This window comes from Panthera onca, chromosome B1, assembly GCF_046562875.1.
Source record: "Panthera onca isolate mPanOnc1 chromosome B1, mPanOnc1 haplotype 2, whole genome shotgun sequence".
NCBI lineage: Eukaryota > Metazoa > Chordata > Mammalia > Carnivora > Felidae > Panthera > Panthera onca.
The window spans coordinates 32,379,184-32,396,971 of NC_138342.1; the positions used below are offsets into that span (position 1 = coordinate 32,379,184).

Sequence of the window (17,788 nt, forward strand, 5' to 3'; positions counted from 1 at the left end):
TAAATAAATAAACTTTAGAAAAATAAAAGAAAACGTTCTAACTTAGTTAACCTGGAGGTTAAGGAACAAAAGAAAGACGATATGGATCATTTGGAACCATTAGCTGTAAGATAGCTCTTGAGTAGTAAATGGGGTAAAGGCATTTTCTGTTTGCTTTCATTTCAAATTACATTTAAAAAAACTTTAGGGGCGTGTGGGTGGCTCAGCCGGTTGAGCGTCCTACTTCAGCTCAGGTCATGATCTCACGGGTGAGTTCGAGCCCCGCATCAGGCTCTGTGTGGAGCCTAGAGCCTGGAGCCTGCTTTGGATTCTGTGTCTCCCTCTCTCTCTGCCATTAATCCATTCTCACTCTGTCTCTGTCTCTCTCAAAAATAAATAAACATTAAATTTTTTTTAAATAGTAATAAAAAATATAAATAAATAAAAAATTTTAATTCCAATATTGTTAACATCCAGAGTTATATTAGTTTCAGGTTTACAATATAGTGATTCAACAATTCCATACATCACTGGTGCTCATCATGGCCAGTGCCCTCCTTAATCCCTATCACCTTTTTAACCCGTCCCCCATCCACCTCCCTTCTGGTATCATCAGTTCTCTAGAGTCTGTTTCTTGGTTTGTCTCTCTCACTCTCTTTTTTTCTTTGCTTGTTTGGTTTGTTTCCTAAATTCCACATGTGAGTGAAATCATACAGTATTTGTCTTTATCTGACTGACTTATTTCGCTTAGCATCATACTCTGTAGCTCTATCCAGGTAGTTGTTGCAAGTGACAAGATTTCATTCTTTTTGGGGGGTTGAGTTATGTAAGTATATATATGCCACATCTTCTTTATCCATAAATCTACTGATGGACACTTGGACTGCTTTCTTGGTTTGGCTATTGTAAATAATGCTGCTATAAACATAGGGGTACACCTTCAATCTAGTTATCGTACTACTGGGTATTTGCCCCCAAAATACAAAAACACAAATCCAAATTACATTTTAATCTCAAGTCTCTGAAAATATTCATCAAACAACACTCATATTTGTTGAGCTTCCCACTAGGTTCAAACAACCATGTTAAGTGCTGCATAAAATCTGAAAACAAAACACGGGAGCTCCTTGTGTTCATAGAATTTACAATATACTGTGATAGGAAAACACTCAAGTGACTCTAAACCAAAGGCAAGTATAACTGTCCAAGGTGAGGTAGATGCAAAGCACTCTGGCAGTTCAGAGGAAGAAAAATTCTATCCAGTTGGGAAGAACAAAGAATGGAGGCAGTACTTATCTTAACTGGGTCTTGAATGTGTTAAGACAACGTATTGAACCAACAGCCACATAAGGGTCTTTTGTGAATGTCAGGCATTGCATGGATACTTACATTGTCTTGGTTTTGGAAGGGAATGGTGGGAGATACACACAGTGGGAACAGTACAGAGATGCTTGGATGCCAGCTGAAGCTTCTCACCTCCTCCCAATAGTAAGTGGGAAACCCCTAAGGATGTATGAACAGGAGGGTGAGGGATGGGGAAGCGAAAGGGAGAGCAACAGTAGAGATCTGAGTCCAATGTTGAAGTCATCAACATGAACCATAATGAGACCCTGATCTAGAGTGGTGGCAGTGAATAGAAGTAAAAAGAAAAGAAAAGGCGTAAATTCTGAATAAAGAGCCTCTAGGATTTGGGCACTGGGAGAGAAGAGGCTGGTGGCACTGCAGTTGGGCTCTGGCATGGTTCAAATCTCAAATATGTCACTGAAAGTGTGACTTCTGAGCCTCAGTTGCCTCGTCTGTAAAATAGAGCTCATAATATCTAACTCACAGGAGAGAATACATGTAAGGAGCCTAGACTTAATAGGTGCTCAATAATGATAGGTATCGATACTACATATTCTTGAGAGAGTGAAGGTTTAGTTAATGACAGTGCTGAGGTTTTAAGCCTAGGTTATCGGGAAAATCTAGGCACGATTAAAAGGAACACAAAAGTCAACAGGAAGAACTAGTATTAACAGTAAGACCACAGGTTTCCTTTTGGATGGGAACAGTTGTCCAGCTGCCCATTAGAACTACTTATCCAGGGGCGCCTGGGTGGCGCAGTCGGTTAAGCGTCCGACTTCAGCCAGGTCACGATCTCGCGGTCCGTGAGTTCGAGCCCCGCGTCAGGCTCTGGGCTGATGGCTCGGAGCCTGGAGCCTGTTTCCGATTCTGTGTCTCCCTCTCTCTCTGCCCCTCCCCCGTTCATGCTCTGTCTCTCTCTGTCCCAAAAATAAATAAATAAACGTTGAAAAAAAAACTTTTAAAAAAAAAGAACTACTTATCCAAAAGTAGAATTTTTTTTTTATGAATATAATTTGTTGTCAGATTGGCTTCCATACAACACCCAGTGCTCATCCCAACAAGTGCCTTCCTCAGTGTCCATTACCCACTTTCCCCTCTCCCCTACCCCCCCATCAACCCTCAGTTTGTTCTGTGTATTTAAGAGTCTCTTTTTGTTTGCCTCTCTCCCTCTCTGTTTGTAACTATTTTTCCCCCTTTCTTTCCCCCATGTCTTTCTGTTAAGTTTCTCAAGATCCCCATGAGTGAAAACATATGCTATCTGTCCTTCTCTGACTGACTTATTTCACTCAGCATAATACCTTCCAGTTCCAGCCATGTTGCTGCAAATGGCAGGATTTCATTCTTTCTCATTGCTAAGTAGTGTTCCATTGTATATATGAACCACATCTTCTTAAAAATATGGAAGCTTCATGAATTTGCGTGTCACCCTTGCGCAGGGGCCGTCCTAATCTTCTCCGTATTGTTCCAATTTTAGTACATGTGCTGCCGAAGCGAGCGCTAGAATTTTTTTTTAATTAACAGCGTTATTAACATGTAACACAATAGGTTATATGTATTATATATATCCTTAATATATTGAGATATAATTCACCTACCACAAAATTCACTCAAAGGAATTTGAAAGTTCAGTGGTCTTCATATATTCACACAGTTGTACGGCCATTACCACGATCTAATTTTAGAACATTTTCCTTGTGGACAAAAGAAATCCATACCCATTAGCAGTCATTCCCTCCTCATTCCCCTTCCCTTCTGTCCCTGGAAGCCACTAAATTACTTTCCATCTCGATGGAATGAGGTAGATATTTGAAACTCACGACATAAGAGTGGTGTGTGAAACTGTGAGAAAGGAATGTGATTCACCAAGGGAGAGAATGTAGTACAAGGAAAGGTAACAGCCAGACAACCTTGGGGAATGGCTATGTGAGGGGACAAGAGGGCTACATGTGCACATGATCCTAAGCCCGTACCTCCATTTGGCCAGTATGTTAAGTGGTTTCTTACATACTGTGGCTTTCGTGACAACTTGAGGTTTGACCAATTGGTAAACACCGAGGTCGACAAAAATACTCACTGATTTGACTGAGACTTGACTTCTGGTGTAGTGAGAACTCTGTGTTTTCATTTTAGCCTAAGAAAATTATCATCTTGGGGCAACTGGGTGGCTCAGTTGGTTGAGTGGCTCTTTTTTTTTTTCCACCGTTATTTTATTTTCTTATTTTTTTAATTTACATCCAAATTAGTTAGCATATAGTGCAACAATGATTTCAGGAGTAGATTCCTTAGTGCCCCTTACCCATTTAGCTCATCCCCCCTCCCACGAGCGTCTGACTCTTGATTTCAGCTTAGGTCATGATCCCAGGCTTGTGGGATTGAGCCCCATGTCAGGCCCCATGCTGAGCATGGAGCCTGCTTGAGATTCTATCTCTCCCTCTACCCCTCTCCCCTGTCCTCTCTCTCTCTCTCTCTCTCTCTCTCTCAAATAAAAATTTGTTAATTTTTTTAAAAAATGAAAATTATCATCTTGAGCTAGCCTTTTAGATCTGTACTGTCCAGTAAGGTAGCCACTAGCCACACATGCCTATGTAAAATATAAAATTAAATCATTTAAGAGTTCTGTTGAACGGTGCTGTTCTACATGACACACTAGCTTGCAAACTTGGTAAAGAGTTTTCTGCTTTGTAGGTAATTTCATAATAGTGACATTCCTCATTTGACTTAATACCTTACTTCTTTCCCTTCCAATTCATCCTGCGTTTCCCTGTGTCAACTATTGTCCAGCAGAACCCAGGCCTTCACCAGCTGGTGTCCAACAAAGGACACTTATGTGTATATGTTGCTTTCTCAATGTGAATCTCTGATGACATCACAAAAATGTCAAGTCATTTTTGATCAGCTCTCAGGTATTTTCTATGCTTATTCTCATTATTGCTGTGATTGTAATTAATACAGTGATATTAAGTAATTTCACAGACACAGATAATACTCATAGTTCCCATATACATATCCCTGCATACCAGGTACAAGATCCATGAAAGTTTAGAGATAGCATTGCACGGTTGCATTAGTTTCCTATTGCTGCTGTAACAAATTGCAACAAACTTAGTGGCTTATAACAACACAGATTTATTCTATTACAGTTCTGGAGGTCAGAAGTCCCAAACTGGTTTTCACTGGGCTAAAGTCAAGGTGTTGGTAAGCCTGGTTTCTTCTGGCATCTCTGAGGGGAGAAAGGTTTCCTTCACTTTTTCAGCTTCTGGTGACCGCCCATATTTGGCCTGGCTCACGGCCCCTCCTTCGTCTTGATCGCCCCAATCTCTGCTCCTGCTCTCTCCTCACCTTTTCCTCTCTGTAATCATATTTCCTTCTGCCTCTCTTGGAGGACACTTATGGTTTCATTTAGGACCCATCCAAATAACCCAGGATAATCTCCATCTCAAGATCCTTAATTTAACCATATATGTGAAATCCCTTTTGCTGTGTAGGGTAACATTCACAGGGTCCAAGGAACAGGACGTAGATAACCTGTGGGGGCCATTATACAGCCTACTCCAAGGTTATGTAAAGTTTCTTATTGGTAGAAGAAAGTTTACTCCTACCAGATTTAATTATTGGGGGCTTTGAATAAAGTTTAGCAATTCTGATTAAAGCAGAAAGTATTTGTAATCATGTTGACAGATATTAAAATGTCTGACGATGCCGGTGACACCTCAGCCACTGGAGACAAAGCAGAAATTACCAAGATGCCCAATAGCAAGTTTTTACCCAAAGAGACAGAAGCACACTGTGATTCAGCTACGATTCCAAATGAGCCAACACCAGCTGACGCCACAGGAGATGGGCATGAAAATGCAACCATTCAGTGTGCAGAGACTGCAAGCACTCAGCACCCTGAGCCCCAACACCCCAGTGCCACGCAGCATCCCCCCAATGGAGAAGTGACTGAGGATGCGCTTGCTGAATGCATTGACTCCGTCAGCCTCGAGGCAGAACCTGGATCTGAAATACCCCTGAAAGAGCAGAGTAATCCGGTAGGAGCGGTTCATTCGATTCGGTTCAACCTGAGTTCTTATCGACACCTACCGTGGGCACAGATTTGTGCCAAGCTCCGTGGGTGGGGGTTGGGGATTCAGAATATACTATGGCATCACCTCTGTCATCAAAAGTGTGTTGGGTGGTGAGAAAAGGCATACATGAGAATAATTGGTCATTATGTTATTTGCATTTTGATGATTATAGTAATACTAATAACAGCCACCAATGACTGGACACATCATTATGCCAGGAACCCAACTAGCCACTTTCGGGTCAGGTAATTCACTCCATACGACAGTTCTTTGAGGTTTTGAGATGGATATTATTAACCTTAATTTATAGATGAGGCAATCAGGAGGCAGCTTAGTGAGATATTAAGCTACTTGGTAATAAATGGAAGATATTGAAATATTGGACATAAAGAGTCCAAGTTATTAACAAGCCTGATTCCACCCTAAAGAAGTCAGTGTTTCTTTAATACCACTTAAATTTTAACACATATTTACAGATCTACTGTGGGATCTTAAACATTCAGATCACTATTTGATCATCAGCTATACCACCTTCCAAAGGACCAGAGGCAGAGCATGTTCATTGCCCCTTCCCTTCAGTGTTCACATCTGTCTTTTGAGGGATTAAGATAGACCAGTGTCTCCAAATTGGTACCTTGTACAATGTCAGTATGACCAACGAACTGGATTTTCTTGGCATTTTTACCTTCATCCACGTGGGGACTGGTGGGGATGGAGAGGCTCCCAGCATGAAAGAGGGAGGCAGGCCACTCCCCTCCAGTCCTGTGCTTTCCACAGTGATGGTACAGGATGGGGGGGCGGGAGGAATAACGGTTTTCCTCAACCAGGCCCCAGCCCTGCTCATCTGAAGTATGCCACCAGAGACCACCTCCGTGTCTGTCCTTGAAGGGACACTACTACATGCAATGAAGGGGAGAAACTAAACAGAGAACCAGTGCTGGGCATTCCCTCTTGAACCTATCATTAACACTATTAACTTGAGCAAGATACCTAATTTCTCTGTGCCTCAGTTTTTCCCTCTATAAAATGAAGAAGTTGCACATGAAGAGCACTAGGTATACTTCTGACTAATATTTTGTGATTCTTTTATTCAATATCAGGCTTCTTGTGCCTCTGCTTCTTCAAAGGGTTTGACTTTTAGAACTGTTCTAAAATGAGATGGACTTCCTCAGGGAGGAGGGGGTTTCCCACGTCTGGAGATGTTTACACAAAAGCAAACAGTGGTTTTGTAGGGATGTCATGGAAGGGATCTGAGGACCAGCTGAGAGTTTTTATGAGATATGGTACACATACAAGGAAAATTGTGTTTGTGAGTTCCAAGAGTTCACAGACTTCAGAGCCACCATGGACCCCCTAAGGGATTAAGCACTCCTAGACCAGAGGCTCTCAACTCTAGTTGAACATTTCAACCACTGGGAAATGTTTTATTTATTTATTTATTTATTTTTAATTTTTTTTCACGTTTATTTATTTTTGAGACAGAGAGAGACAGAGCATGAACGGGGGAGGGTCAGAGAAAGGGAGACACAGAATCTGAAACAGGCTCCAGGCTCTGAGCTGTCAGCACAGAGCCCGACGTGGGGCTCGAACTCACGGACCGTGAGATCATGACCTGAGCCAAAGTCGGATGCTTAACCAACTGAGCCACCCAGGCGCCCCTACCACTGGGAAATGTTTTAAAAAAATGCTTGGGGCACCTAGGTGGCTCAGTAGGTTAAGCATCCAACTTCAGTTCAGGTCATGATGTCACAGTTTCTGAGTTGGAGCCTCGCGTTAGGCTCTGTGCTAACAGCTTGGAGTGTGGACCCTGCTTCAGATTCTGTGTCTCCCTCTCTCTCTGCCCCTCCCCCACTCGCACTTTGCCTCTCTCTCAAAAATAAATAAACATTTAAAAATGCTGATGCCAGGGTCCGTATTAGTCTGGGTTCTCCAGAGGAATAGAGCCAATTGGATATATATTTTAAAATCCTATACCTATATATACCCATATGCCTGACTCTGGAGACTGTTTTCCCTGCATGCTTTCTATTGTGGGAAACATTGGTTCTCAATTTTTATTATAAAAAACAACTGTTAATAAGTATCTTTGTACATTAAGAAAACCATATTTTCTGCACCATTATGACCTGACCTGACCTAAAGAAACTATACTAGCTCCACTAATTCAAAGTATATATGTTCCTAATGGATAGATTATACATTCCAATTTCAGACTTCTAATAATGATAACAAGACTGCTAATAAAACTAGAGCAAAAAAAAGTCAGCATGCTCCTACCTATCCCCCTTCTTAATTTTTTGAGCACACTGCTTTTGAAAGCACTTTGTAAACCTCCTTCATGCCACAGGGTTAGAGCCAATTAGTAGACAGGTATTGCCCTCCTTTCCCTACACGACACTGATAGTTTTCAAGGACTTGGAAAGGAGAGCATTTCTTCATAATGAAGCATCACAAAAGTATCTGGATGGAAGTGCAAATATTGGCCGGCCAGGTTGGGCCTGTGGCTCTGGGTGTATGTGTTTGGCATTGCACCGGAAGCTCAGTGAAACCAAGATGTGGGAGGAATGCCCATCAGTATGTTTGTTCTAAGAAGGTAGAAAGCCGATATGGCTGGTGGGAGGGCCTTGAGGAAAGAGGGTATTTCTTCCACCAAGGTCATATATAAACCCCAGGTCATATATAAACCCTTCTAAGTAGGTGCAAATTTAGTCTCTTTCTAAGGATTACCCAGAGAGGGGGTGGGTGGTTCAACTATCTCTCTTGGTAACCTATACTTTTAAATTAAAATTGGAAGTCACTTTTGTGTCTTGTCTTCAAGCATTGTTCATTTGCTATTTTATTGCCCTTGTTGGATACTTATTAAAAGAAATCCTTAGCAATGATGAAAACAACTATTTTTCTGTTGATCCAGAAGAGAATTAATTTTGCAGAAAATCTTGAATCGAAAGTTCATTTACAAGTTGGCTGTTTGGATCTTGAACACAGGTCCCTTGAGGAATGGCGGGTCCAGCAGGAAAACACCCAAGAAAAAAGCTGACTTGATCCCAGGCATATCTGAGCCTAAAAGAATCTCATTATCCCTTTAAACAGCTTCTATGGGAAAATAACACTTTTAACAGAAGAAAAAAAAAAAAGAAAACCTGGCAGAATAGCCTTTGAGAATGTATAAACCAGTATCTTCTAGGACACACTGGATTTTGCAAAAATATGCTCAGATGTGTATATATTTTTCTTTAAGTGACTTGTATCTGCATAGTTATTTTGGGTCTGAGTCCCCTTAAAGTCCCCATTATTAGCTTCACCTTTGCCTGAGTCAGTCCAGTGGTTGTAACCCGGCAGGTAGGGTGGTGTGACCAGGAGGGACAAAGAGAAGAGGAAGAAGCCAGTGGTTCTGCCAGCTGCTTAGCTGGCACCTCTGCTTTGAAGGACCACACCACTGAGTTTATGTACTCAGAAAAGACATCTCTGTCTTTGATTGTACTTCTTTTTCTCATCCATTCTGATGTACAGACTAGAGGTCACTGAGTTGAGACTTCCTGCGGGATCCACTCTACAACATCCATGAGTGATGATTCTCAGACTTACTTGAACATTGGAGATTAGACTAGACTCTCTAAGGCCTCTACCAGCCCCATGACACCACATGTTGTGCCTAGGAATCTGAGTGGTGCAACTATCTTCAGGATGCCTACAGTCTAGTTGGAGAAAGGAGTGTTGTATAAAAGTAATTATGGCATGTCTTATGGTACTAGATAGGACAGACACAAGGGAAGCCTTAGATGGGGCACTTAAATCGGTCTTCAGGAGGTGGGGATGTCTTCAGCCTCAATTTAGAGATGTTTTTCTTAAGTGCTAGAAAGGAGTGACATTTATTTCCAGAGATTTTCTGGGAAGTTATTAGATACTGGCCCATCAGCTCCTGTAAGATCCAATCTAGACCAAATTTCCCTAAGTTCTTGACACCAAGAAATGTTACCCAGAGTGGGGAAAAAAGTCATCTCTACTGTTCAACGCCAATACATAAGTCCAATTATGAAAGTAAAGAATTCTAATGTTACCACTAAAGGTACTCGCAAAGGAAAACATAGACAACCACTGGTTAGTTCTCTCCCTAGGAAAGGAAAAACAGAATAGATTTTGAGCCATAAAATTGCTGTCAAGGGAAACAAAGAAGAGAGAACATAGACCAAGACTCACAGATGGCAGATTTTTGCCACTTAAATAAGTAGAGTTTGCTTCTGTTTTTGTTGTTGTTGTCATTGTTGTTTTCTTGGTTGTTTTTTTTTTTTGAGTATTTCCTCCTTGAAGACCACTCTACCTGATGGCACTCAGTTTTTGGCTTTGGTGGATGCTGGTGCCATTTGGCCATAGAGGGCAGTACCTCCTAAATCTGGTGGTATATTGGAATAACCTGGGGAGCTTGTTAAAAATTCCGATTCCCTGGCTCTGCACTGAGATTCTTATTCAAAAGATCACAGTGGAAGCTAAGACTGTATTTTAGAAATGTTTTTTATTTGTTTGAGAAAGAAAAGGAGGAGCAGAGAGAGAATCCCAAGCAGGCTCTGCACTGTCAGCGCAGAGCCCCACACGGGGCTCAATTCCATGACTCTGGGATTATGACCTGAGCTGAAACCAAGAATCAGATGCTTAACTGAGCCACCCAGGCTCCCCAGGACTCTGTATTTTTAATAAGTTCCTCCAAATGATACTCTTGCAGTCTGTAGACCAGTGTTTGGGAACCACTAATACTAGGACATGGAAACAGCTAGTTGAAGAATCGGGTGAGATTGAGAAGATGGTGAGTTCAGTAGTGAACATGCCATGGGACATCCAAGTGAAGGTATTGTGTGGGCAGTTGATTATAACAGCCTGGAGCCCGGGAGAGAAATTTAGAAGCCATTAATATTTGGATGGTATTTAAGAAATGGGAGTGGGTGAGATTATCTAAGTGGTATATGTAAATAAAGAAACACAGAGGCCAAGGACTTGGCCCTGGAAGTTTCCTGCCCCTAAGCCAACTTGGCTCTTAGATTCTTTTTGATATGTTGTGGTAGCCAGTAAAGTAGTTGAGACAGCGAGAGTTACCTCTTGTCTTCATGATCTTACCATCACATTCTATAAGGGAAATCAATCACAGATCTCATTGTACCACACCGACATTTTAAAATTGAACATTAATTAATAAGAAAATTAAAAACAGATCATGAGAACTGTTTTCATGTAGACTTGAGAATGTCCCATCGTTCTGTCCTTTCAGGTGCTTTGGCCACCACCCTGAATGAGTTTCACTTAAGACAAATGCCTAGAACTCTAGAGGCAGGGTTTTCTTCCCTTAGAGCTGGCATCAAAAACTAGAATTCCCTGATGTTCAGAGCTGGCTAAAACACCATTTAGCACAGGGCAAAAACCTTTCTTATGTGCTATTAATAAAAAGAGAGGCTCTAAAATAAATGTAACCATTTGTAAACCTTGAATACCTTTAATATCACCATGTAGAACCCCTTTCAGATATTCAGAATGCTATTTAATAAATAGTTCATCAGTTAAAACCCACTTCTGCAATTCAGTATGCTAATTAGCAAAGCATCAGCTGTTAATAAAGACACAGATAATGGAAATGCTCATTATATATGTCTCTGGAGTATGGCTTTCATGATTAGGATGCCAGCTGACCACCCTGAACTCCAGCATATTTTATTAGGATGCGGGAAGCACTTGGATTGTAACTTAATTAAGGCATTCCCCCTAATATCACAATATGCATTTGGCGACTTTCTAACATAAACTGAAATCATAAAAGATGGACCAAAAAAAGTAAGAGTCAGAAGATAGGGCATGGAAGCCATGAGTATAGAGCATTTTAAGAAGGTCAAAGTAGTTAAGCTTCAGACGCTAGTGAAAGGTCAAGAAATAAAATGACTGCAATGACTCCATGACTTTGGCCACAAGAAAGCCATTGTGGCATTGATGAGAATGGTTTCATGAAGCATGGTGGCTGTGAGAGAATCCTGTGGCAGGTGGAGTAATGGAGGGGGTAGATACAGCAGGTAGGCACTTTTTGTAAGAAGTGAAGAAGCGAGATGTGGGGCAGAAACCAGATAAGTTTGAGAGAAACTTTCTGTCCTTGTGATTTTCATTTGTAGGTTTGGAGACGGAGGAAGCACGTACATGGTTAAATATGGGAAGTAGCGGTAGAGAAAGGTTGAAAAGCCAGGAGAGAAGGGAAGACCAACCTATCCAGGCCCAGCGGTGTTCATATGGAGGTGATAATTTTAACTGAGAAGACATCGCTTCCATAATGCTAGACGGGAAGGAAGTAATTGTGAGTGGGGGGTGCAGTTAGGTCAAATTTGTATTTAGATGGGTATTTGGTGTAGGCTGGTGTGTATTTTGTACATAAAAAGGACTACTCAGGCTTTTAATTTAGTTTTAAACAATTAGTGTTCAATGTATTAAGGTTATAAATTCAAAAATGCAATTCTTCCTAGACTTTATGTTCGTCTCACGAATCTTTTTCTATTTGGAAGTCTAGCAATATTGAACACTTTCAAGGGACTTTTGATGAATGGTTAGTCCTTTTTACCAACTTAAATATGTTCAAATATTTTTAAATTGTGTCTATATGAATTTAATGTATTCTGTTTTCTGTTTAAGTACCTCATTTATCTACTCAGAACCTTGCTGAGTGCATAGGAAGTGCTATAAATCTATTAAATAATGGGTTGGACCTAAAGACCTGTTAGATGCCAAGACTATGCATCAACTTAGGAAGATTTCAATTAAAATCATAAGTCTAATCATTCAATTATTCATTTTAAATTGTCTTTTTAAAGTTCCACTCTAATTTTTTAAACAATTGTGCAGAAAAGACCAAATATGCATAGAAATATTAATAGCATGACTTTGATGCTTTAAACCTTTCTATATTTAATTTTAAACATTCTCAGAGTTGAATTATGCATACTCACCAAGGAAAAAAATTACCTGGAAATAACTGAGGCCATTTTTAAGCAAATATTTTGACAGAACTTCAGGCATCCAGAGCAATTTACATCTTCCCTGAATGTCACACTGAGCCCCTTTTTAGAGCAGCTATGTCATGAGTAACAAAACTTAAAAAGGGTTTGGTCTCACAGTTGCAAGCTGTGTGTAGTACCTAATTCTTGATTTACTTAAGACATAGGATAACCAGGTTGATCTTTGATCTTTACAACAGGTACCTATGTTACTATATAATTGTTAAAGTCCTTTGAATTCAATGGAATTCTAATATTTGTACATTTTTTTCTGTCTAATGATACATGTAAATTTGATAGCGTAAAATAAATTAATGTATTTTTTATTTAATGATAAGGACCTTTAAATGGAACACCAGATATGTAAATATCTTTTCTACTTAAAGAACTTTGAACGTGATGGAATCCTGCATTCTTTGTATTCTTAGGACCACACAACAGCTGTGGATGTTTAAATGATCTCCAGTTGAGGGGTGCCTGGGTGGCTCAGTCGGTTGAGCGTCTGACTTCAGCTCAGGTCACGGTCTCATGGTTCATGGGTTCGAGCCCTGCATCGGGCTCTGTGCTGACAGCTCAGAGCCTGGAGCCTGCTTTGGATTCTGTGTCTCCCCTCTCTCTGTGCCCCTCCCCTGCTCATGCTCTGTCTCTCTCTGTCTCTCAAAAGTGAATAAAAATTAAAAAAAATTTTTTTTAATGATCTCCAGTTGAGTTTTGGGTATCCCTCTTGATCAAGCCAAGTCTGATTTTGCTCTTGAAATGAAGTCATTCTTCTGAGAGTTTATGAGCAGGAACAGGAAGTTAAGAGAGTTTCCATCTGGTGGCTTCTGTGTTCTCTGTGAATTAGGATGTGAAGCTGTTTGTTTGCTTTAAGTTTATTTATTTATTTTGAGAGAGCGAAAGAGAGAGAGAGAGAGAGAGAACAAGTGTGGGAGAGGGGCAGAGAGAGAGAGAGGGAAAAAGAAATCCCAAGCAAGCTTCATACTGTCAGCGTGGAGCCTGACACGGAGCTCTACCTTGAGATCATGACTTGAACTGAAACCAAGAGTTGGACTTAACCAACTGAGCAACCAGGCACCCCAAAGCTGTCTGTTAAAGGAGGTGAGGGTTACATGGGGTGAAGGTGAGAAAAAAGTTTTAAAATAACCATATTTGTTTAATGAAAGGTCTGAGTAGATCCATGCCCCCTACTTTATAGACTCATAAGCCATTTAAAGCAGAGACAATACTCAAGATGAGAATTCATGTTGAACATTTAGTTTATATGGTTTTTATATCAAATGTGCACATTTAGTCATTTGAGTATTTGCCATTGATAACAGATTTTCTTTGCAGCTGATCACGAGGTCACAGCTCAATGTCAAAGGAGCTTTATTAATAAAGCAATTGAAGCATTTATACTGCAAAATATTCTAGACTCATTTAACATTTATTTTCATTTGCTAGTCAATTACCAGCTGTCAGAGCATATTAAGTATTATAAATCTGAGTCAAAAGCTGTCATCCCTAAGTGTATTAACTCTCCCTAATCACATAGGTAGTGATTTGTCCTGTAAAAGAATGATATTAATCACCAACTTACATCTGTCTTCATGATGGTATAAAATTGCCACTGGCTTCCATTGCAAAAGTGAAGTAAATCAATGTAGACACCAAACATGAAAGCAGACAGTCATGAATCATGAGTATTTCCATTCATGTTAACAAGCTCCTTATTGTTTCCAGGCAGAAATAAATGTCAGCCAACTTTCAAAGCTTTTTTGCTTCTTAGTGTTAAAAATGTAGATGATGATGATCACTAGTTAACATTGATGGAGTTTTTATTATGTGCCAGGCATTATGCTCAAAGTTTTATATGAATTATTTCTTTTAACATTCACAATAATCCTGTGAGCTTATTGGCTCTTATATTTATGGTTCTTACACTACCATACCTTTCATTTCATAATGAATAAATGATAGCTTGAAAGACTTGAATAACTTGCCCAAAATGGGAGAGCCTGGAGTCAAACCCAAGCAATTTAATTCCATAACCTCTCCTCTTGACCAGTATTCTACAGTGATGGATGGTGTTTGATATTGAAGAAAATGGGTGAATTTCAGTCATTTATTCAACAAATAAATGTATTAAGTACTCATTGTATGCCATGTACTCTTCCAGGCCCTGGGGATATACCAGTGAACAAAACATTTAAAAAAGAAACAGACGGACAGACTTACTGACTATGCAGGAATCTCATGGAACCCAAAGATAGCAATGCAGTAGGGCCTTGAAGAGGGACAGGAACCAGGGGCTGAGAAGCTGTCAGGAATTCAACAGCTTCTCTCCGCATATCTCCTTCATCTGCTCACTCTGATTTCTCTTCATCTGTAGTCACCATGATGGATAGAATATGGTCCCCTATAAGGCCTGACTTTTCATCTTCTATTCAAGCAGCCAGCTCAAGCTGAACCAGGGTCCCTCAATCTCAATCCAAATACTTAGGCAGAAGAAGTTAAATCCACAGAGCCCGGGGACAGTGAGAGATATAGTTACAGTGGTCACTGTGAGTGGAGTGGACACCTTGAACGGCATCTACCTCAAAAGGCTACCTGTTGCTGCTGCCCATCCCCCAGCTTACTGGTGCTCTTCTAGACACTTTGCCCGTCATCCCTCAGAACTCCCTCCTGTCACCCCAGAGGTTAGTTGCCTCTAACCTGGAAGAGGACATTTGCTTACCTATGTTAAAGTTGCCCAAGTTTTAAACTTTTTCAAATCACTTTGCACCCTAATATAGTAAATGTTTTCCCCCTCACAAGCCTCATCCCTATCTTCCAGATAATGGGATATTTGGGTCTTTGTTAACATCAAACTTACTTCAAGCAGAGCCCTCAGAAGCCAACACCACTACTAATCAATTTTATTCCAAAGGATGCATTGAAATGTGGGTCGGTGTATTCTGTTATGGCCCTTATAAATGCGAAGCCAGGGAGATATGGTTATTTTTTTTAACTTTCTTTTTGTTTCAAACCAATGGGTGTTTTTTCACTCATGCGTGTACTGAATTGCTAACCTTGGGGCTAATTTGTTTTTCTACAGGCTGTGGATTCCCCATCACATGGAGGGGGATGGGCAGGCTGGGGCTCCTGGGGCAAATCTCTGCTCTCATCAGCATCTGCCACAGTAGGTAAGAATTATATGTTGCATTTGAATGGATAAAGTTCAGAAGCCTAATAATAGCATTTGACATTTTGATCATACCATGTACTGATAGAGTTTAACATTAGCCCATGAGATAATAAGAGCAAATCATTTTTAGTGCTTGCAGCTCTAAGTACTTCATGTATATTGATACATTTTTTCCTCAGAATAACCCTACAAAAGAGGTATTTTGGGGGGGCATCTGGGTGGCTTAGTCGGTTATGTGTCCAACTTCGGCTCAGGTCATGATCTCACGGTTCGTTTGTTCCACCCCAATGTCGGGCTCTGTGCTGTCTGCTTCGGATTCTATGTCTCCCTCTCTCTGCCCCTTCCCCACTTGCACTCTGTCTCTGTCTCTGTCTCTATCTCTCTCAAAAATAAATAACCACTTAAAAAATAAAATAAAATATTAAAAAAAAAAACAAAGTCAAAAGTAGCTGCGCTGAGATTTGAACCTAGTAGTATAGATTTAACCACTATATTATATTGCCCCTTAAAATGTAAGATTTGGGCTCTTATAATATATTCTTAAAGTTTTGTCCTTATCATCCCACCAGAATGTTTTAAACAACTAACCTACTCTGTGAAAAGATTTGAGGTATTTCAATAAAATATGCAGGTATGAAGGATAGAGTAAATATCCCAAGGCTGATAGAGTTAACTGTAATTGAACATTGACCTTGACTCTGAGCTTCTTGGCTGCCAGTAGATTATCAATTTTTCATTGAATGATAAACCAAAACTTAGTTTATCTAGATAAATTTTTTTTCCTGGTGTTAAATTTTTGAAGACATTTCTTGTATCAGCTCTGTGTGTACAAAGAGAAAATATAATGGACAGTGTCTTCATCAACATAGGTTTGGCAAGTATTCTTCGTTGACCAATGCTTTTTTTTTAATTTTTTCTTTTACATTTATTTATTTTTGAGAAACAGAGTGAGACAAAGGGTGAGCAGGGGAGGGGCAGAGAGAGAAGGAGACACAGAATCTGAAGCAGGCTCCAGGCTCTGAGCAAGCGGTCAGCACAGAGCCTGATTTGGGGCTCGAACCCACGAACTGTGAGATCATGACCTGAGCTGAAGTCGGACGCTCAACCGACTGGGCCACCCACGTGCCCCTCGTGTGACCACTTCTTATGTGCATCTTTCATGAAAACTGAAGGAATAACAGCAACATGTCTAAGATAATTTAGCAAAGGCATTTCATCTTGAAGGTGGAGCAAATGAGGAGCAGGACAGGGAAGCAGCAGGTAATGTGACTTTCAGATCATCTAAGTCAAGTGTTCTCAAGGTGTACTCCATGGCTGTAAGGATCTTGTAATGGGCCATAAATTGGTCCAATTCACTGGATAGGAGGGATAGAAAGGTCGAAGGTCTTTTGCCCCAGTATGATGGACCATGGTCCCAGTTAAAGGGCCAGCTGTCCAATTTGATAGAATTTAGACTGTCTGGAAGAATTAGATAGACTTCATTCCTCTCTTTCCGTGTCTGGAATATCAGGGAACTCTGGCAAGAAGGAGATGGTGGTCAAATAAATGTTGGCCTTTGGGGAGGGCCCGGAGAGCAGATTTTTTTCTGTTGCTGATTTAAGGGGCCAGGTATGTTGTGGATTCTACATACACAGATGGAAAAATCAACCGAGTTGAAGTAGAGGAACGTGTTTGGTTTTCCAAACAGGAAAGAGTCTCTTCAAGAGAGTGAAGACAGGTACCTGCAGCCATCTTGCTTCCTAGGGAAAACATTTGAGCTTTTAGTGGCTCTCAGATGGATCTTGCCACTGACAATATGTAGGAATGACATGCTTTCTGACCCCAAAACTAAAAATGTGAAGTCCAGAAGTTGACATTTGTTAAATCGTGGAACAGTAAATAATATGGTTTCCAAATTACACAGCTCTTCTCATGGTTTATGTCATAAAACATTACAGTCTCCTGGATGCTTCCAATAGTGGTAATGGTGTCCACATCTGCCCTGGCTTATAATGAATTTGGTGCTTTGAGAAGTTCTATTATAGACAAAGGATTTGCTTTCTTGTTAAAAATTTAAATATAAGTTCCTTCCACAGTAAACACTGAAATCAACTGCCCTGTGGGGAGCAGTTCAGGTGTTTTTTGTACACTTACAAGTGCACCTACCTGAATCTGCTCTGCCCCCAGTTCAGTCTGTCATTGTTTCTCACCAATCAGTGGCTACACCTGATCATTTG

General features: G+C 40.5%; 1 protein-coding gene and 1 non-coding gene across 6 annotated transcripts in view; one reads left to right on the top strand and one right to left on the bottom strand.

The window, feature by feature from the left end:
• The window catches only part of FAM114A1 (family with sequence similarity 114 member A1), a 117,029-nt gene that overhangs the window by 46,855 nt on the left and 52,386 nt on the right, over positions 1-17,788 (top strand). For 3 of the 5 annotated variants that reach the window (XM_060655246.3, XM_060655243.3, XM_060655247.3), the window contains exons 2-3: positions 5,002-5,354; positions 15,483-15,570. In XM_060655246.3, coding sequence (XP_060511229.1) covers positions 5,010-5,354; positions 15,483-15,570 — 433 coding nt within the window. In that variant the 5' untranslated portion in view covers positions 5,002-5,009. Of the gene's footprint in view, positions 1-1,358; positions 1,468-4,463; positions 4,519-5,001; positions 5,355-15,482; positions 15,571-17,788 lie in introns of those variants that run through there. The other 2 variants (XM_060655244.3, XM_060655245.3) reach the window with 2 other exon arrangements.
• LOC132693405 (U6 spliceosomal RNA) lies at positions 2,715-2,821 on the bottom strand. The gene has a single exon (XR_009616791.2). It is a non-coding gene; the product is annotated as a U6 spliceosomal RNA (small nuclear RNA).